This window comes from Corvus moneduloides, chromosome 8, assembly GCF_009650955.1.
Source record: "Corvus moneduloides isolate bCorMon1 chromosome 8, bCorMon1.pri, whole genome shotgun sequence".
NCBI lineage: Eukaryota > Metazoa > Chordata > Aves > Passeriformes > Corvidae > Corvus > Corvus moneduloides.
In genome coordinates, this window is record NC_045483.1 from 16,062,100 (window position 1) to 16,084,079 (window position 21,980).

Here is a 21,980-nt window from a genome sequence, read left to right on the forward strand (position 1 = left end):
GCATTTGTGGTCCTTGTCACCCACTTCTGCACTGTTAAAGATGTAAATTACTCCCTTTCACACATTCTTAATTGATACTGTTTATAATTTACACGTACTAATGAGCACATGTTGACCTCCTTAGTAACTCATTAAAACCCACAAATTACCCTTTACAAACTGCAGTGTCAATAAACATGTCTGAAATTTAAAAATAACAGATTTTGCTTCAGTGTTGAACTTCAGTTAATGGATAATTTGGTAAGTGAAAAAGGTGTTCTATCTGCTAGATCACAGAAAGCTTGGAGCAACTGGAATTTAAATGTACATAGAGAATTCTTAGCATCAAAGGTTCCCTTTGCAGGGAAGAAATTAAAATTATTAAATATCACTGTCAAAGTATTGTCATGTACAGCATAATTATAAAAATAAACTTTTTTTTCAGTTCAACAGAAATAGATGATATGCTCAGAAAATCTACAAATTTGCTGCTTACAAGAACTCTAAGTAGTTGTTTACAGAACCTAATTAAAAAACCTCATATAGGTTTAACAGAGGTAAGTTTTAAAACATATTCAAAACGATGGGTTTTAAAACAATCCATGCTAAAACTATTTTTCTAAATGTAGATACACAGATATTGACACCACAGTATGAGAAAATCAAGTAATGTTTACTTTAAAATGAAAAATTAAGAGAAGTATAAAAAAGCATCAATATCTGTTACATAAATAAGAGCAATACAGTGTTGGGTCTAGTTGGGCCCAGAGAGGCCTCATGAGAGAGACGTGACAATGAAAGAGTTTTGTGTTTTGTGTGATGAACAGAGAGTTGCAAGAAATAAGCCAAAGACTCTTACATTTTTGTTTATATGCAGAGTATGATTTGTGTGTTCTGTCTAGCAGTTAGTAGCACTAATGTTGAGTTTCTCTTTCTTCCTATAAAAAATAGAGTGGAGTAGGATATAATATATACTTGAATGCATCATTCTGTAGACAATGTTGTGGCTTTTTTAATAGCAGTAAATTAAAAAAATTCAAATGGCACAAATTAGTGATTTTATTTTAGCAATATATTTTCCTTTTTTTAATTCTAAACTATCCGTTGGATTTATTTCTCTGGGTAGGTGTCTGCAATCTTTATTTTTGAAAGCAAACTTGAAAATTAACAGGAAATAGGTGGTAACCTGAAATACTGAAATGAATTTCTAGTACCATTGTTCCTGGAAGAAGTAACCATTTACAAAATCAGATGGCAATGAGTGATATAAAAAGGTTTTTACAAGAATTTTTTGTCCCTTGTAGCTTGTTCAAATCATCATAAACACAACACACTTGGAGCAAGCCTGTAAATACCTTGAGGATTTTATATCTAACATTACAAATATTTCACAATTGACTGTTCACACTGCAAGACTTTATGGGCTTTCTACATTTAAGGTATCGTATATCTCATCCATTATATGACTTTGTCTGAAAAGTTATGTAAATGATGAAGCATTTTAAAACAAAAGGGGTGAGAGCAAAGCTGCATGTCTTCTCTTTTTTGTCTCTCAAATTATTCTGAACTCTAAAGCTTGTAAAGTTGTAACACTGAGCAGATAAGCAGTGGGTTTTTATTTTATTAGTATGACCTGGAATATGTCAGGATGTGAGAAGCCTCAGTATTGTCTTTCAAATGCATTTTTTAGTAAGTTGTGAAATGACAATCTAAGCTTAACTTCACCAGAAGCTTTTAATAGATTAAGCTCCAGTTTGTGTAACATCTCCCTTTTTTCTGAATGGAATCAAGCAAAACAGCTAGCTTAATCTAAAATGTTTGTATCTATTTGTTTTTATTCTACGGTAGAAATGTTTTGTGATGTATTTTCAAAGGGTGTAAGTATTAGTATAAAAGAAGTATTAACAACTAGTGCTTCAACTAAAAGTATTCTGTGATATTTTTAGAATTTAAAAAGTAAAACAAAAATAAAAGTCATCAAGGATTCTACAGCAGCTGCAACTTGAAGTTTAGGTGTTTGGTGTTTTTTTCCGTGCACACTGAAACAAAGGAGAGTGATTTCTTGTATTTATGGGATAAAGAGGATTAATCCTATTGAGAGAGTTCTGTTTTCTGCAATTCATTTTCTCTCTTGATGCAATATGTAGCCTACCCTACTGTAATATACCCTCTGGCATAGATGTTAAAAGGTGGGTGAGGTGGAATAAGATATCATCATTGCAGGACACTTCTTATTTCCAGTTGATTGCTAACAATTCTCCCATTAGCTGTTGCTTGTTTTGCTAAGGATTTAGTGCATGAGGCAAGACAGAAAGGTTGTGGCCTAGCAACTGAACTTGGTTACCACTGCGCTAGCAGCAGTTTTACTAATTTTGGTCTAGGCTGCCTAGTTTGCTTGTTGTGTACCAATAGTGCATGTGTGTCTTGCAATTTGTGTATCTATAGCTATTTTCATGTAAGGGCAGTTTATTATCTTTTTACCATTCAAACACGCATTCAAAAACACTTAATACAGCCATAGTCTTTGATTTTGTTAAGAGGTGAGATGTTCTTTATCCTTGAGTTTCATTTAATACGTGCATTTTCAAGTTGCATTACTTTTTTTGTAGATTGCTTATGCTGTAAGTTATGTTTAACACTCCTGCCAGCTAAGTTTTGTTGGAGGGATTCACACAATAGTTTGTCTGTGCTTAGTGAGTTTAGCGTGTATGCACTTCGGAAAAATATGGGCTAAACTCTGACAAACATAACGGGTTTTTTGTGTGTGTGGCTTCTCTCCTGTCTACTTGCCTGGAGAACTTGTTAGCACAACGTTCTCAAATTATAGTCGAAAATTCTTTTCTTGTTAATCCCTCTTTTTTTCCCCTCTCCATTGTAATGAAAAACTGCTCACAGTTCCCCAACTGGGCCCTCACAGAGTTTGGTATGTTCTACTGTTATTAAATTCATCTCCTGGTGGCAAATTGTGTCACCTCCATTCTTTCAGAGTGGTCAAAAATCTCCTTTTATTAACAGCATTGATCACGTTTACATTCCATTAGATGAGCTTTTAAGTACATCTACGCTGTAATTTTTTAATGCAAGACAAAACTAGAAGGACTAGTGCTGCCACTGCCACTAAATTATTTTAGCTGTTAAAGGTGATACAACCACTCCATGAATGACTTAGTGTTTAAAAAAAAAAAAATCCTAACACAAACAAAAAAAAAATTGAAGCAATTTTGCTAAACCTAGGTGGATATATTTGCAAGTCCCATCATTATGCATTGTTGCAACTGAGGTTTCATTGTTAATTAGAAACTTTAAATATAGACTAGACTTTAATTGAAACTTCCTTAGTCATGGCCATCTACAAAATTGTGGCTATCCGCATACCCCTTTGACGTCGTGAAAGGTTGCCAGATTCTTGCATGTTGGATTTGGAGAGCTGTTCAGTGGAGGCTTTCTCAAGTTGGTTTGGCAGTAAAAATGCTATTTTTAGGGAATCATACTTTGATACATATTTATGGCAGGGCCACATACTTTCTTGCTTACTCCTGAAGTACCTCTCAGCCTTGGGCCTCATTGAAGACTAAATTTGGCACACTCAATGTAAGGACGCCTTTAAGCTCAGATAAATGTGAATGTTTTTATTTTTTCTTTTTGCTTTTCTTATTTACGCTTTTGTCAAATGCCAAGTTTTTTGGATTGCTTTCTTTCAGAGGAAAGTAGTGATGGGAGTTTCATCTGCTTTTTTGTTGCTTCAGTATATCCAGGCTGTTTTTACCCTCTGAAATCCTTAAGCAACTGATCCCTTTGGTTTAAATCAAATGTCTTACTTGAATTATTTCTCAATATCAGGGAAGAAAATTTTATGTTGAGCCCAAATTAGAAAGATACCCAATATCTCTAAACTGCAGACTGGCAAAAGCACAACTTTCCAGCCACACACACAAGCATCTGCCCATGGATCCTGTTGCATCACTGAGATGTCCCCTGTACAAAGGAGACAGAGAGACAGCGTTGTAAACTCAGTTCACAGTAAATGCGGGACCTTGCTGTTCCAAAAAGTAGAATCCAGGGTGTGGGAGAACAAAAGTAGGAGGAAGGAGGGGAGTGCTCTGCATCGTGGTGTATGATGATCAGGATATTTAAAGGAGGATGAAAAATTATGAGTGTTCTTCAGATGTGCAGCTTTAAGACATTAATTATATAAAAATAATATGATTTCTTTACCTCTGTCCATAAAAGACAAAATTATTAGGTTCTTTTATTATTTTCTTTGTAAAAGAAAAATAAACTTTGTGTCAAGGTTGATACATTTGTAAGGCTGAATTAAAGGTGGTTGTTGTGAAGAAAGTAAACAAATTGCTTTGTTTCCAAATTAAAATTAACTTAATTTTTCTGAAAACTTTGATTATTCTGTAGGCATATCATGTTATAAACACTCATAGTATGTATTATGGGAGTATTTAAAAAACCACAGCCTCAGATGTAAGACACATTAAAATACCAATTTAAATAAAATATTTTTTAATCTAAGAAAAAACAAATGATTTCAGTTTTGTTGATGGATATAATCTTATCTGAATTCAGTAATATTTTAGAATACTGACAAGCATTGCACACAATTTTTTTTTTCAGGATGCAAGGCATGCTGCAGAAGGAGAAATATATACAAAACTTAACCAAAAAATAGATGAATTTATTCAGATTGCTGATTATGATTGGACAATGTCTGAATCAGATGGACGAGCCAGTGGATACTTAATGGACCTAATTAACTTTTTAAGAAGCACGTTTCAAGTTTTTACTCATTTACCTGTAAGTGTTCAAAATCAAGTTTAATTTCAAACTATTTGAACATCATTTTATTTTAAAACAGTAAGGTTTTAACAAAAGATGTGGTTTTTGAATTGTGCACATGCTGACAGATGTATTTTTAAGATTTTCTCAGCACAGAAATGCTGTCAAATATGTTTCAGGATGTTGATAAAGCTTACCCATCAGAATACTTAGAAAATACTTTCAAATACTTTAGTCTAAATATTATTACCAACAACTAATTTACAAATAGTGTAAGAACTTGTGCAGTTTTCTAAAGCCTTTTTGGTTAACCATCTTGGTTTTGTGTACACATGCATTGGTTCAAACAATGCAGAATTGGTGCAAGTCCTGCATTTGTGCATAAGGTTATGGAGGTCTTGTATTCTCCAAGGTTTTTAGCTAAGTATTTTTGATCAGTTATTTGATTCTAGTTAACAGAGCTTTATTGAAATGAATCCATGTTCATATTCAAATATATCCTGTGTCATTTTGTCCCAGGAAAAAGGGTACTGTTGACCTGTCTTACGTATGAATTGTTACATTCTGTTGTCTGATTTCCCCTTGCTTTCAGATGAAAAAGGCTATTTCTAGTTATGCTTATCATCATAATGGTTTATAGCTTTATAGGTCTGGAGTAACTTCAGTAAGTAATTCAAGCTACATCTGCTTTTTATCAGCTTGTCCTTGATTGTTACAGTCACACTGATGTCTCACCTGCAGTGCTTATAAAGAATAAGTCCTCAATGCATAGGACGTTTCAAGGCTTCAGACTGGAAGTAAAAGATAATTCTTTATGTGCACAGCAAGATGTTGAAGTTGCTGGCATAGCAGGCTTATCTCATCTTCCAGGTTTTGCACAAAGGGACTGTGATTCTTCAGTCTCCTGTACTTTTAACTGACTCAAAGACAAAGCCCTCTCAAAATGTATCATGTGATATTGATGTGAATGGGTCATGTGAGGCATATGCTTCTGTGCCAAATAAGTGGAGCATTTTTTGATAAAGATTAGCAAGTCTGTTAGATAGTGTAATTCACTGTAACTTAGTATACAAAGCAGTGTGAGCAAACGGCACTGCTCCTCATATGCATATGGCAGTTAAGGGACGTGAAATTTGTAGAGCAGGGTGTACAGAAGTCTGTCGTGAATGTATGTTGCTAAAAAGGTGCTCAGAAATGAGCCACAGACAAAACGAAGTAATCTGTTAAGAGGAATGCAAAGAAGCAGCTGTGGCATTAGGACTTAGGGAGTGTGGAAGGAATAGAATTACGTGCCTGGGGGTACAAGTCAGCCTTTGGAGAAAGCCAGTTTCTGTGGAGAGGTTATTCTGTAATTTCAAACTCTGGTCAGGTAACAGGCAGGATGTAGAATTGTGTGGACAAGCAGTCTGCTCTGGCAAGAGGTTTCTTGTAATTTTTACTTACCCTGCATCTTTCTCCCTATCCTGTCTTGGCCAATTGTAGAAACAGTTGTGTGAATGTTGTGTGTGAGCTGTGGAGTTTCTATGAAAATGTGTACACAGTTTCACTATGTTAGATTTGTACTAGTAAGTTACTTTCTTTAAGAGAGAATTTATAGTAAAAGTATTTTCTAAGATTAGCCCAGAACTAGGTTCTATAACTCACTAAAATAGTAAGTGCTTCAGAGTGATAAACTAAGCTAGATTTTCACATGCTATAATTAAGATTTGGAATAGTTTTAGAATTAGTTTTCATTAGTGAATTATTCCATTAATGTCACAGTGTCATTTCCATAATAATTTTTGCATGGCTGGCAGAAACATTTCACTGCTCAAAATAGTTCATCAGAACCTTTTCTGTAATTAGAAATCAAAGAACAACAGTCCTAGAACACTGGCCATAGTTGTAGTAAGAAAAAGAGTGGGACAAGTAGAGAGGTCTCTTCTCTTCTACCTTAGCATACTCAATTGTGTTAGAGGGCATTGGGCTAGGGCTGGGGACACTAGCTGGCCACACTAGTTCTTTGTTGTTACACTCCAGGATCACTGACTTTCTCTTTGGTATTGTTTCAAACTCTAGTCTGCCTGTAGAAGTGTTATAATATGTTCTTTAACAATTTTTTTTTGTTGCAGTCATTGGGTTCCTGTCATGAGAATCTTGTTTTATTTTTGCTGTATGTATAAGCTGTGTAAATGCACAGGGATGTGTCTCCCTTTGTGCTTTCATGTGAGGCTGTACTGATGTATTTCTGTACCAATGTAGACTAACTTTTCAAAAATGCATCTGATGTTGTATATCTGTTTCATGCAATTTGTATTACTTTTATTGGAGTATGAGAGCTCTAAATCAGGTAGACCATGATCTCAACTGTACAGAATCTGCACACAAAGTGATGCAAGTTAGTTGGGGTCTGATATCTCTGTTGAGTCATTGGAAATGTCTTGTGTCTCCAAAGCTTCTTTTCTCTCTCAAGTTCTGCATCTTAATTTTCCTCCCTGTTTGTTTACTGTACTTAAGAAGCAATTTTGGAGAAGAAAACAGCTTTCTTCCACCCTACAGTTATATTGCCATAAGTTTTATGTTAAAATTTATTAATGAGTCGTGTTATATTTAGATTCTTACTATCCTGAGTCATTCTAAGTCTTGCTTGAACAAAGTATGTTAATAACATACAGATAGCCTCTGTAAGCAGTAATGGTAAACATGGCATTTCTTTTTTAACCTAAGAGTTTTGGAGAATACTCTTTGTAATGAAAAGTTTTTGGAAAGGCATTTCAATAGACATTCTCTCATTTGAAGTTTGCTACTTTGATATTTTGGCATATGGTTCCTTATTACAGAAAAACGTATTATTGCCAGATTAGTATTATTTAAGTTATAATCTCTTTGTAACACCTCAACAAAATACTGTATAAGTTCAGAGGTTTTAAAAAAAATATTATGTAGCTATAATTGCTCTTTTTGTAAGCTTTTCCTTATCTTTTATTGCTACCAATTTTTTATTCTTTTTTTTTTTTTTTTGAAGTTGACAGTACATCTTAATTTTTTTGTTTTGATTGCCTTACTGGTTTCCTTCTCAGAATAACAACAATGACCATGCAGCTATGTCGGTAAGTAGATGCAAGATGAAGAAAAAGCATGTGAGCAGAAAAACTATGAACTGCCTGCAGGCTTATTGCTTCAATTTTTAATCATTTAATAAAAAGAGCCTTTCTGTTTTGCTGATAACTTGCTGTGTACCTTGTGTGGATGCATGCAGGGATCAGGTTAATGACTAACATTGGGCTTTCATACACTGGCACAGACAGCAGGAGTCCTAAAAACCTTGCAGAAGGTTGATGGGATGTGCCTTGCATCCCAAATGAGCTAATTTAGAGGAGACTGAGACCTCTTGAAAGAGAGGTCAGGTATCAAAATACATGAGACATGCATACAGAATGAGGATAGAGTGATATAGCTGAATAAGGAATCAGTGAAAGTTCCATCGTTCCTCTGCTCCATTTGTGTGGGGTCAAGGGAATGTGTGTGCTGGTGTTCTTTATTTGCTTTTCTAAAAAATTTTTTAAGAAGCTGATGAATTGCATTTAAGAATTCTCCCATCCCCTGATTATTTTCAGGTTGTAATTTTTTTTTGTATAAGGAGTTTATTTTGATTTGGCATAAGCGTTGCTGTGATAATGAAAGTGATGAGGTTAATATTACAAAATTATTAAAATCTGTAGAATGAATCTAGCAGTGGGCTCCCGAGTTGTTTGAAGCCTAGAGCACGAGTTACAAGTGGAGGTGTAGGGAGATGGAGTATTTAGTCTGTTGAAGAGAAAGCTGAGGAGAGATCTAGGGGCAGCCTACAACATCTTGAAGAACAAATAAACAGATGGAAACAAACTTCTTGGTAGGACTGACAAATTCAGACGTGTCTGTGGTCACAGGTAGAAGCTTGGGAGATGGAGTTTTGGTATTAGGTGAGAAGTGTGCTCGGAGACAGTAATGCAGTCTTGAAGGAGATTGCACAAAGAGGCTGCTGAATTCGCATCCTCAGTTATTTTGAAGGCTCTGCAGGAAAAAGGTCAATAGACCTGAAGTAGTGTTGGCAATAGTGCTCCAAGCAGAAGGCTGGACTAGATGACAACGGTGGTTCATTCCAATCAACACTTCCATCATTTGAATACTCAGCATTGTGGTGACCTGTCAAGCTAATAGGTGTCATGAGCTCTGTGTTTTGTGTAGAAATTCTTCCTGGTAATGTTATATAGGTCTCAGACTGCTGATTATGTCATAATCGAGGACTAGCAGAATTTCAGCAATGTAGAGCACAGAAGCTGTGTGGCTTTTGGAAGTCATGCAGTTTTTAATGGTTCTGTTTTCTGAATTCACAAGAATTTAATCTTTTGAGATTATGTTTACATCCCATTTTAAGTTCATCTTGCAGTTTGAAGTGCCACTAGATGCTTTGAATCAAACAGCGAATTAAAATTTCATTATACAGCCATTAATCTCATTAAATAAATTGGATGATCATTTTTTTTATTAAGCAACTACCTTTTTTAGTTTTATTTTGAAGAATTAAGGAAAAACATTACCTTGTATTTCCAGATCAGTTAACTTGAAATTGTAGTGGGACTATATGTAAGTGGCTTTAATCTAAGTTTAGAATTAGCTGAAATTTTATTCTAGATATGTGCCTTGTCAATACAAAGTTGGAAAAGAGTGGCCATTGAAAAGAGACAGTTGCAAATTAACTTTCAACTAGGTATTTTTAATTGTTTCAGTAGCATTTGGGGCAGAGACAGGAAGTAAAATTGATTCTTAAAAATTCCATTCATTTTTTTAGTATACTTGTATTCCATCAGTAGTTCAAAAGTTGGAGTTTTTAACCCTGAGTGATGAAATTTGTATGTTTAATTTATTTGCATTTTCAGAAATAATAACATTGTTATTTCATATTGTTAAATTAATTCTTCATCTTAACATCTTAGATTCAACGGATAAGTTTTGTTATTTTCTTTTTATGCTGAGGATAGCAGTTTGTGTTATTTTATTGTTTCCGTGATTGGCAGCAAAAGCCTAATTTCACAGCTTGCAGTGAGGGTGAAGGGGTGGTGGTTTTCTGCAGCTATATTCAAAAACTGTCAATCAACAGCCTCCACAGGCTACTTAGAGAATGGGTTTTCTTACTGACTTCTCCAACTGCTGCTTCATGCTGTCTTTGATTGGCACAGCCTGGCAGGGAGGATGGATGAATCTGTCACTGGCTGGTTAATTGTGTTGCTGGTCTCAGCCTGACATCAGGTCTTTGACTCCTAAGTGGCTCAATACAAAACAAATTAGCAGATTGTAGTCATATTTCTCATTCTGTATGCTTTGACTTTGTTGAATGCAGTCCATAAATCATATTGACTGACACCATAGTGAATGATGAAAGCTGCTTTTGAGACAGCTAGCATGGGTTTTAGAAAGCAGCACCGCGAAGGTGCCGTGGAAGGATGCATATGGCTAACCCTTTGGGAATTTCCTAGGAGCCAAATGTCTCTTTACTACAATTGTTCTTAGGAGAAAAGCTTTTGGGTCCTGTAAAAAAGGATTTAATATGTCAGCAGATTCTCTTTACAAGCTCCTTTGAAATATAAGAAGTTTGTCTAAGGGTTTTCTCTTTTTACAAACTTGTATTTCAGCAAAATGTGAAGGCTGGGTGAAAAAGTAGTTGCCTTTAACACTGTTAGCAGGTGTTTTTGCGTATAGAATAGGGTCCTTGTTTCCTAAACTTTACACTGATTGAGTAGAAGAATAGGTTTTGTAGATAGGAGCAATTAGCATAGGCACAGCAGAGACAATAGTAGTGTCTCCAAATGGGAGGCAACTGGGGCGGATGTGAGAAGCCTGCTGAATCTCTGCATGCTATTGAATATAGGTATTTAATTGCTAGATAACCATGGCCACCCCCACCCTCTTAAAAAATAATAATAGTAATTTAAAAAAGCAAAACAACTGACTGAGAAATAACAAACATCAAGACTGTTTTAAAATTAACTGACATTTGTTCAAGTCTGAAAAAGAAATGTTATTGCTATGTTCATGAACCCTTTATTTCCTCTTCAAAATGCTTTATGGAAAAATGGCAAGGAATTGATTATGTGGTACACGTTGGAAATTCGGAGATGAATTTTTAAATAGATCTTATTTTTCAAACACAAATGTTAATTTTATTCTTTTCTGGGTATGATACATTCAATGTATTTTGAAGTGGGAAGCACTGAATTTTGAAGAGGGATAACAGTATAGTTCATGTTTCTCTTAGTTAAAATTCAGCATATTGATAGATATGCGTAGCTTTATTTTTTCTCTAAATTTGAGACTATTGAGTGATTTTTATTAAGTATCAACTGTGTATAGTAAACTTGTAGTATTTGTTGATGTGTCATTTGAACAATAAGCCTGTAGTTCAAGTTACATAGTTGGAAATAGTTTATATGTTAGGATGCTTACATTTTAAATTTAAAATTTAAAATCAACGTTAAATGTACATGTATTGATACTTATTTAAAGTCCAAGTGGCTTTAGCCATGTCATTTCTGTATTGTAACCATTATCTTGTGCTCCAGTACTATTGATATTTGCCAGATTGTAACAATTAACTACACGTGCTTGTTAGAAATATAAAATTCTGTCATTTATTTAAGATAACAGATGAGTACACATTATTTCCATATGAAATAAACTGAATGTTAAAATTTTTCATGACAACCTATTAATCTGGTTGAACTTTTATTACATTATAGTGGCAGCATAAATAGGACATGGAGCTGATTTGATGGAGCAGTACATTAAACAGAGATGCACTAGTTGTTCCATTAAATCAAAACGACATTTCCATTAAGTATTTCAGACATACTACACTGTAATTACATGAACTGTGGCCCATTGAGTCCCTTTCTCACCTCTCTTTTCCTTCTTTTCTTGCCTATTCTTTTTTTCTTCTTTTTGCCCCATTCATATTGATATTGTTCTGCTTGGGGAATATAGCTGCATGTCTCCCAGTATAATTGCTGTTTGGTTTGGGAGACTTTTAAGCATGCTGTTCTTGCATTGTTTCTTACATTCTTTGTTGTCAGTTCATCTATTTTACTCAAAAATGTTATTTGCTCTTCTGAGATTTTCAATTAAGAAGCTGACATGTCATTTTAGATATAAAGCTCCTAACAGTTCAAGGTGTCCTAATGCTAAAAAAGAATTAGCAACAGCCATTTAATGTTTCAGTGTGAACATGAGGAGAGTTGAAGGCTTTCCATTGTATTCTCTGCATTTTAATTACCTTTTAACAAATAACACATTTTTAAAGCACAAAATATTTGGGGCAAGATTTGCTTTCTGTTAGGAAAATTTTCTGTACATGGAAATTCAGTAATGTTAGTAAGTTGACTTTTTAAGGACAAGATCTGGCTCTTCAGGTGCTGGAGCAGAACTTTCCAAACTTTTTGGGACAGCGAACTGTTGTCCATTGTAATTGCTCATTACTTCTGTGTGTTTCTGGAAGTCAGCAATGAATCGATCAACCTGGCTTTGCAGAAAACAGCTGGGGAACCATTGCTTCAGAGAAACAGGTGACATCACTGTACTGATGGATAGGAGTAAAACAATACTGGTGTGTGCTCCAATAGCTCTGTTATTATGATTTATTTTGTGTAAACGTGTTGTTACATTTGTTTCAATATCATTCAACATACACATCAGTTGAAAAGAGTGGTTTCAGTACATTAAACTGCAGAGGTTATCATGTAGTTGCATTTGACACCCAAGATCACTCTGTTCTAAAAGATGGCAGTGCTGTGAATAGAATGGTGCCATCTGGTTTGGTGTCTGGTCTCAAGTGGTTTTCTTAACTATAAGTAGGAATTTGGTTTTTTCAATTTTTCCGTACTAAATTTTAAGTAATTTATTCAGGTTAATGTCTGAGTTTGTGTTTTGTTTTTTGATCTCATGTTGGAAAAAGTGTCTCATTTATGTGTAGATGATAAAGAACAATATTGCTAGCTAGACTGTGATTGGGAAATTATTTCTATTTTGTACAGCAGAGGGCTACATTTCATTTTGTAAGTAGTTGATCACTGACAGCACTGATTTATTAAGCACCTGAAAAGATGATGGATAATCATGAATTTTTAAAATAATTTAGCAACAAGCTTTGAGATGGAATCTGAGCAATTAAACTACCAGTAATTAGCACAAGCTCTTACGAGAAATGCCCCAACCAATTGCAATCATTTTGGTTTAAATAAATTTGGGGGTTTTGTAATTTACTGTTGTTAAAATTATGCTGCATGTTGATTTTCATTACATTCTTGCTTTCATTCTGTTTGGGTTAAAAATATTTAAATACATCCACAAAGCTGTTCATATGCTTCAGCAACTTTAATTGTCATTGTTTTGGGAATGGCCTTGTATTCATGAAGACTGCTGGATATCTGGAAGAAATATCAATAATTGCTTTAAAATATATTTAACGTAGTTCTCTGATCTAATAGAAACAAATATAATAGCTCAAATAAATAGCAGAAGTGTGATCTCTCTCCTTCTAATCTAAGTTTTGTATCATTAAGACTTAGAGTGTGTATTAAAATCAAATCAGATGAGCAGTTCTTTAGTGATGTATCATTGTTTCTATCGTAAAACTTGTTGTTTTTTCTACTAGGGAAAAGTGGCCCAGACAGCTTGCATGTCAGCCTGCCAGCATCTTTCAATGTCCCTAATGCAGATGCTACTGGACAGTGAATTAAAACAAATAAGCATGGGAGCAATTCAGCAGTTTAATTTAGATGTGATACAGTGTGAATGTAAGTATATATTCCTATCTGTATTGGTCTTAACATTGAAGAAAGTTATTTAATGTAAGCTGTACAGTGATCTTTTTCCATAATCTACTAAAACTTTGTCTTTTATTAAAAATATAATATTACAGTACATCTTCTTGTAAAAATTATTTATGAGTAAGTATATTGGCATTCCTCGGAAATTTTTTTTGAAACTTTTCTTTTAACTAAAGTACCTGAATTGAAACATACATTGTTGTTACTCCTAATGGGATCATAATCACTGTATCCAGTAAAGACTTAGTTTAGTACAAAATTGCCCCAAACTACTGCATAAATATTATGTTTTGATGGTTAAGAGCAAAGGTCAAATGTCTGTGAAATTTTAGTGTTCCCTCTTGAGTTCATCTATTATGATACAAATTTTAAATGTGCTGTTACATAGGGTTTCCTCACTCCTAGAACAGCTACTGCCTTACTATGCAGAATAATAGTACACATTTACTAAACATCAGATGTTGTTTTACTGTCACTGTTTAAAATATGGCATCAGAATTATTTTATAAACTGGTTAAATCCAGCACTGAAGGCAGGATTAATTACCTCATACAAAAAAGATTAAAAAGTTGTAAAAACAGAAATTATGTGGTATTCATAATACTGACACCATAATCATTCATCTTAACAAGCTGAATGAATGCAACCACTAAACCATCATCTGCCTTCTGAACAAATAGTGTAACAGTGAAGAAAGCTTCCATTACAGTATTATTCTAATATTTAAAATACCAGCTGTGAACAACACACTACTTCACTACTCTCTGTAGATGAACCAATGCCCTGTTTCACCCTGGGATTTCTAGCAGTACAGGGAATAAAATGCATGTCTTGCAGGTGACTTTCACATTATGAACAGTATGTTCACAGCAAAGAAGGGAGAAGTTCCAATGTGTCCAGCTGTCATCTGATCTTTGGGTTTTTTCAGACCATTTTCTTCTCAGGCAAAGGCTGATATGTGCCCTGATTAGTGCTATCCTAATTTCTTACTGCCATTCTGTCTGCCATCTTTGGTTGATGCACAGCAGAAACTTTAATCAGTGAAGAAATCTTAGCAGAGTTTTATTTGATCTAAAATGATAACATTTCATTATTTTAGAGTTAAAATATAACTGTAAGACAACATGGTTTTTATATGTAACTGTTATTCTGAGCATATGGTGTGGACAGGACATATCAAAACTTGGGCCAAAAAAAAGAAAGTTTCAGAAAGCTAGTAACTTAAAAACTGAAAAATGCATCTTTTCCACCACTCTGTAATTTCTAGCATGGGCCTTACAAGTGCTAATAGAATGAACTTTACTTCTTCCTTTCTGCAAGGCTTTTAAAGCATGTTAGAAAAAAAGAATTGGTTTTTCACAGAAACCCTTTGAATAGTTTAAATGCAATTATGGAAGCTTGTCAGAATAGTGTGTTGCAACAAATGACATTTTGCAGTCTGTGGAATAAAGGAGTGACACAAGATTTTGCTCGGACTGCTTTGATGATGTGGTTTCATTCATAAGGTCCATCACAGGCACATTCCAGGCCTCACTGTGATGCCCATGATTTATGTTCTTGCTCATCACCCTCCCCCAGCTTTATTCTTTGATTCTTTGGGATTAATGGACACGACAGTGACATTTCAATTAGTGCTTAGAGTGTGCGAATAATTCACAACTGTTGCGAGTTTTCTACTGTATTGTATTAATGGGTTTGACATTTTACTTACAATGGAGTATACTCAGATGAATTTTGAACTAAGAATTTAGATGAGATGTAGAAAGTTATTAATATCTGAAGGTAAACTTTTAAAAATTCTTGCCAGTATCCTAGAATTTTTTTTCTGATCTTTAATTTTATTCTTTCTGATGTGTACTGGAGAGATCTAAATAAAATCAGGAAAATGTGATAACTTATTAGCTTTTTTCTTTTCTGTTAAAAAGCAATCAACAGTCCAAAGAACAATCCAGCAATCTGTTAGTCTGTAAGTGCTCTTCTTAGTGGCAAAGGATAGGTAGAGTGATAAGTGGACTTCCAAGAAAGGAAGGTGGAAGGGAAGGAAGTGATCTGGTGGTGAATTGTGATTTTCATTATCCTGCACTAAATTTTCATGCAGTGTAGTACCTATAGTAGCTAACTTCAAAAAGCAGCGCAGAAAATCTGGAAATATCTGATATTTTTGCTCAACAATAATAATAATAGCATCAGATGGTCTTGTCTCATGATTTGTAAGGAAAAAAAGATCATCATCATCTTGTTCTTCTTCTAGCAAGTTTTTTGTTTCCTTCCAAAGGTTCCAAACTCTTTCAGTATGATTTCAGTTTGTCCTGTTCTAATGAAAGTACTTCTCCACTTCCTCTTCAAATTCTATAACCTAGAGCAGTGTTTTACCCCTGTATTTTGTACCATTCTTTCTCAGTGGTTATTTTCCACTAGGTTGACTGAGATTCTTTCAGCACTGTTCAAAAAATAGAATGTACTAAGTCCCATTGAATAAAATCCAAAGATTAGTCTTTTGCTTGCACATTACATTTTGGTTCCCCCAGAAAGGAAACGGGTTGCGAAGGGGAGGTATTTTCTTGAAGTGAAATTCAAATGTGGGTTATTGTATCTCACTTTACAAGAAGAAAGGTGTACATAATAAAAATGAGCTTTTCAGAGACACCATCCAGATCTATTTAGCTTACATCAGCTTCTTATTAAAGAGTTAGAAGTTGTCAGAAGTTGTAATTGTTGGAAGAGCAAAATGTTTTAATGTATGTGTTTTAACACAGATGAATGGTGAGGCAGGATTAGTTAGCAGAATGAAATATGGGTGAATGGGCATCCTTCTTCACCCAGATGTGAAAGGGTGAAAAAGTTTTGGGTCTTGCCTATAATCGAGCAAGGGTTAGTAGAGAGTTAGTGCAAAGTAGGGTGCTCTGTATTTTCCTGAACAGCCCTATGTATGGCTTCCTGACAGTCCCTCCTTCCACCCACTGTGTGGAGAGCTGCAGTATCCAAGAGCAAGTGACATCTTGAGCAAAGTGTTCTCTGCTGAGCACACACAAAAGTAATCTCCAGGTGGGCATGCCAGAGGCTGAGGAACTCAGATCCTGTTTTTCCTTGGAAAGACACGATATTCTTCTCTGGAGCCCCCTCAGTTTACCTGCCTTCTCTCCCATCTGGGCAGTCAGGTTAACTTCGCTGGCTGGCGGCCATCCTTCATGTGCCGGTCACGTATGGCAGCACGGGCGGGAGAGGAAGCAGCGAGGTCTTGCTGGCACTGGGGGCTGCTGCCTGGCCAGCTGGCAGCTCCCTCAGCAAGGCTCCCTCCAGGCGTGTTTGAACAGCTGGAGCATCCAACAGGGCTGCAAAGTGGCTGAGGCAGCTGAGATAGTCACCTGATTCTCTGCTCTTCCTTTAAAAATACTTCTAAAGCTTTGCTGTCCTGCCTATGAATCAGTGCTATGAGACTGGAGTAAAACTGTCCTAGTTTAGCTTTTGATTCAAAGTCTGGACTCTGGTTTTTAATTTCTTCCACTGAACAGCAAAACTGTTTGTCAAGAATTAGGTACTGAATTCCCAGACCAACAGAGAGGCACAACCAGATGATGTCTAAAAGATGGGATTTTGAGAAAATAAAAGGAAGAGACCTGTTAATAAATCTAGAATTGCAGAGAAAATCAGTGCAATTTGCAGTTAAAGATGTCTTAAATTCCATTTAGCAGATACGGCCTTTATCTTATGATCTCCATTAATACTTATGTATATATATGTCGATTCTCATATATCCTGTATACAAAATGTAATTACAAGATCAAAGCAAAATATTCAAAAGAAAATGGACTGAAGTAATCTTTGCAACATTTCTATTCACCATTATAATGTGTGTGTTACCTCCCAGCCTGTTTTTGTATTACTACATATTTGTTTCGTTCGATCCTACCTTCTTTATATTCCTAAACTGCCTCTTACAGGAAGTATGTTGAGATTCTACATATTGAGGATGCATGCTGTGCCAAAGTTATTGTTCTATATGCACAGTAGCAGCAAAGCAGAGGAAGAGATGATGTTAACAAAAACCTTGTGAATACCAGATCACATAGTGTGTATTTTCAACGAATTTTTCCTGAACATTTAAGATTCTGATTCAAGCTGCCAAACAGCCACTTGTGTGTCCCTAAAAGTGACAGTTTAATGGTGATCTTTGCACTTCGTTCTCCTGTGTTATAAAGTTCTGGAATGCTTTTATGCACATTATGCCAAACAACCAACCATCCCCCTACCCCTCCAAATCCTCTCTAAGTCTAGAATGATTGTAGGGGGTGAATATTTTAGAAGATGTATATATGACAGTGTCTCATTACTATCTGGAAAAGGGCCCTTAGGACAAAGACATTAAGAATGTTAATCCTGTTCTTGTAATATCTTCCTAATACGCTGTGCAGTAGAAAATATTTAATTAGCTTTGTAAAATTGTTAGCAAAACTTAAAAGCCCTGCACTGAGGGTAGAGGGGGAGCTGTCTGACTGTTATCATAAGTAGATTATCTTTTTGCCCTTTGAACTCATGAAATTAAAATAATGAAACAAATTCTATTGTAGTCACCTGTCAGAGTGATCCAAATGTGAGAATAAATGCTTGTGCTATAATGAGTGTCCCTAATGTTGTACATGCGTTCATAATATAAAATTGTAGTTTAAGAGAACAAAGCTGATAAAACAACTAAGTTTGGTACATTGTGTGCTTCTTGTTCCATAGCTGCAATGCTAGTAGGTATTACGTAGAGAAACAATTTTTTTCTGCATTATTTAATGCATTAGGATAAATTCCAAACTATCTTACCCTGATGAGCACAGAAAAGAGGCAAATATTTGCCCCATGGCATGGAAGAGTATTCTGGTGTAGGCATATATCTCCCAAAGTATGCAGTGCCAAAAGCTGAAAAGACTTTCTTAAGGTCACACTTTTCAGTTATATTTACTTTTCAGTTCTGTAGCCCTTTTTTTGTCATTGATCTTCTTTCTCCCAGTGCTAACTACAGTTGTGGAGTGGCTGGAGGAGTTGAGATTCTGGTGGGGGAAGCTGGTCTCAGTGTACTGTGTATGAGCAGAAAGTTAGGATCAGATCAGGTGATCTGATGGGCCTTACTTTCCTGGTTTAAGGGGTGTAGAAAAGACCCCTTCTGACCATCATGCATATCCTCCTTATTAATGTGCTGCCAGAGCTCACAACTCATGTATCTCTTCTTACCTGTTTACTGTGGAGCTTTGCTTAGAATTCCATGCTGGAGTGTGGTGTTCCGTTTTAAACGCTGTGTTTGGCTGACCACAGAGCCCAGCTTCACTGTCTGTAAGAAAGGTGTTCTTAGTGGCCATGAAATGCCTGCAGAAGACAGCAATGTAGACACATAAGCCTTTAGCCTGGGTTGTTCAGAGGGGTGCCCAGAGTTCCTAGGCTTAGGCATGTTTGTACGGTGATTGTACAGGCTGTTTTCTCTTTGCTGCTTTTAAAGAGTTTAATTTTAGAAAACTCTGCCTATAAAATACTGAGTGTAAGGTATGTTTTTTCTACTGTTTTTTAGCTTTTTTTTTTTTAAAGGCATGTTTGTGGTCAATTAGAATTCCCTGAAAATACCTCTAGAAAGTTGGTGTTACTTATACAGTAGGAAGACCAGACAATTTAAAATTCACACTTGAATACAGTAATCAGTGAGCATTTGCCAATGTTACCAATACTTGTCTGTGACATTATAGTGGTCTCTCTAAGGCATTTGATTGCTATTTTTTATTTCTGTAGTTGATAAAGAATGAAGTTGTATTGCAGTTCAATTCATTCTCGTGTTACATGACTTTTGCACTAGTGTAATACAAGTAATAAATTCTGCTTCTACTGGTAAAGCTGCTACTCTAATACTATATCCATCTATTACTAAGCTATTCTTAAATATTCTGAGATGGTCTTAGTAGTTCCTTGTACCATTTAAGTGAGAGTCTTTTTTTTAAATTGTGTTTCGTATAGTCATTTTTAGACTTGTGGAATAGTCAATCTGAATTCATTAGTCTGCTTTAAGTTGAAACCATACATTCAGAACTAAATGTTTGAGGCCATTTTTCTACCATTGTGTTAGCTCAGACACCAGTGGTTTTCTGGATTTTACCTCCATATAATCTACATTTTCTAACTAGCCATTTTAAAAAATATATTAAGGATTTCATATTACTTCTAAATGTTAGTATTAGGAACAGTGGAGTTTAGCACTGGATGCATATGTTCTGTTTCCTCTGCCATTGAATGACTTGTTTCTCAAACTTGGAAAAAAATATTACCTTTCATTGCCTCAGATGATGCTTCTCTAAAACTATTGCAGTAGTATCTACTTTGTTTTGTTAAGAGCTCTACCTGAAGGGCATAAGAAAAATACTCTTAATTTCTTTTGAAATAAATATCTAACTTAATTTCTTTTGAAATATCTAACCTGAGTGGGGATGTGAGGCAGTGGGTATTTGTTATTAACTTGTGACTGGGATAATAACAACAAAAAGTGTATTTATTTTTAAGTTGAACAACTATTGATTGCTTCCTGATTTAGATAAATAGCTGACTTTCTTTCACTAGCGTGTTACCATTTTTTGTATTATGATTATATTTTTGCCTGCCAATTCTGACAGCCAATTTTGGGTTCAAAATGAGCAGAAGGTCATTACTGATAAGCAGGCTAAAAAGCATAAGCAGGAATTTCAGCTCTGCTCTGACAATGGCACATGGGGCTTTCTGCCTGTTGTCTGCACATGAAACTAACTCCCACCTTAGTGTTTGTCCTTTAATGCTATTTGGCTGGAGGTTGAGGTTTTTATAGCATGGATGCTGTAACAAAGGCAGATGTTTGAAAATACATTGACAGCCATGAAATTGGTATTATTTTGAAATTCTTCAGTAATCATGCACCTCAGGCTAAAAAATATCTTGTTTTCTGTGGTCATAATGTTACTACTGGGTTAGAATTTTAAGCAAAATTTCTCGTAATACTCCTAAAAGTATTATTCTTTAGGGTTATTGGAAGAACTGTCAAAAGGTTGTTTGTTGGTTTGTTTGGTTTAAATCACTGTGAGTTATTAGTTCAAACTATTCCTATGAAACTATGCTACCTAGCATTTACATTGCATAGAGCTTCATTTTTCTGTTAGATTAAAAAAAAAATCTACATCCGTAATATTTAACCTTTTTTTTGCAGTGTTTGCTAGTTCTGAGCCTGTGCCAGGATTCCAGGGAGACACCCTGCAGTTAGCTTTCATCGACCTCAGACAAGTAAGACACTAGTTGGTGTTTTTTATCCTACTAATTTCCCCTTCTGACCAATGCTGAAGTTATTAAATTCAAGAACCTTTCATGTTTTTGCATTCCCATGTAATTGGTTGTGAAAAGCAGTTATTTGAAGTGTTATTAGTGGCACTATTCCCTGTAATTTAGCATAAAACTGTTTCTCCAGTGCGTGGTTAGGGGGCACTGTGCTACTGGTAGTACTCTTACAGGAATATTAGATTGAATTTTGGTCCTGACAATTCTGTGAAGATCCTGTGGGAAGATCCTTTTTGCAAGAGTGTATGTGTTATCCTGGTGTGTGCTGGTCTGATTCCATTCTGAGCATTTGCTCCTGTCTGCAAAACTACTCCCTGGGTAGCAGAATCAGGCATCGCATTATTTAACATTTCCTTTCCTGAATTTGTTACATAGAATTCTTTTAAACTGTTGGAAAGCAGATTTATTCCAACTGGATGATCTTTATTCTACATAAAATCTAATTTAATTTAATTTAATTTTAAATGCTGTAATGTTGGGAACACTTTCCCACAGATCTTGCCAAAAGGAAGGTTTTTCCAGACTAAAATTTACTAAAATCTTTGTAAATTCAGACACTATAACCACCCATAACAAATGATTTTCAAAGCCTTTTCATGATTGAAGTTAGCTTTTACAAATGATTTATTATTTCACAAAATTGTAAGTGTGCGTACCATTTAAATAGTGAAATGAATCATTAACTGCACAGGGAGGATCTTTAGCCTGCAGATGTTGATGGTATTTTTCAGCACCATTATGAGCCTATCAAAGTCATTAGAAAATAAGAGAAAGTAGAAAGAATTCCATACCAAATTATCTATATAGTAAGAATATTCTTGCTTTTAATAGTTTAGTAGGTTTTTCACAGCAAGATTATTAAAGGGTATTTCAGAAGGGAAAGTTCTTGAGGCAAAAGTATTCACATTTCTCCTGATAGTTAGAAAGGACTTCATTCAACTGTCTTTTTAAATGAAAAAGTTAAAAGGAGGGTTCTCTGTTACATTCTCGCAGTAACATAACAATGAACACTATCAACAGTGGGATAAGTGTGTACTGTGTGAGAAGGATACA

The 21,980-nt window shown here is 35.2% G+C and overlaps 1 protein-coding gene across 6 annotated transcripts in view; it reads left to right on the forward strand.

Annotated features, from left to right (window-relative positions):
• The window catches only part of EXOC6 (exocyst complex component 6), an 86,538-nt gene that overhangs the window by 41,399 nt on the left and 23,159 nt on the right, over positions 1-21,980 (forward strand). For 3 of the 6 annotated variants that reach the window (XM_032115595.1, XM_032115594.1, XM_032115597.1), the window contains exons 16-21: positions 425-536; positions 1,284-1,418; positions 4,603-4,782; positions 7,824-7,853; positions 13,430-13,571; positions 20,803-20,876. In XM_032115595.1, coding sequence (XP_031971486.1) covers positions 425-536; positions 1,284-1,418; positions 4,603-4,782; positions 7,824-7,853; positions 13,430-13,571; positions 20,803-20,876 — 673 coding nt within the window. Of the gene's footprint in view, positions 1-424; positions 537-1,283; positions 1,419-4,602; positions 4,783-7,768; positions 7,858-13,429; positions 13,572-20,802; positions 20,877-21,980 lie in introns of those variants that run through there. The other 3 variants (XM_032115596.1, XM_032115598.1, XM_032115599.1) reach the window with 2 other exon arrangements.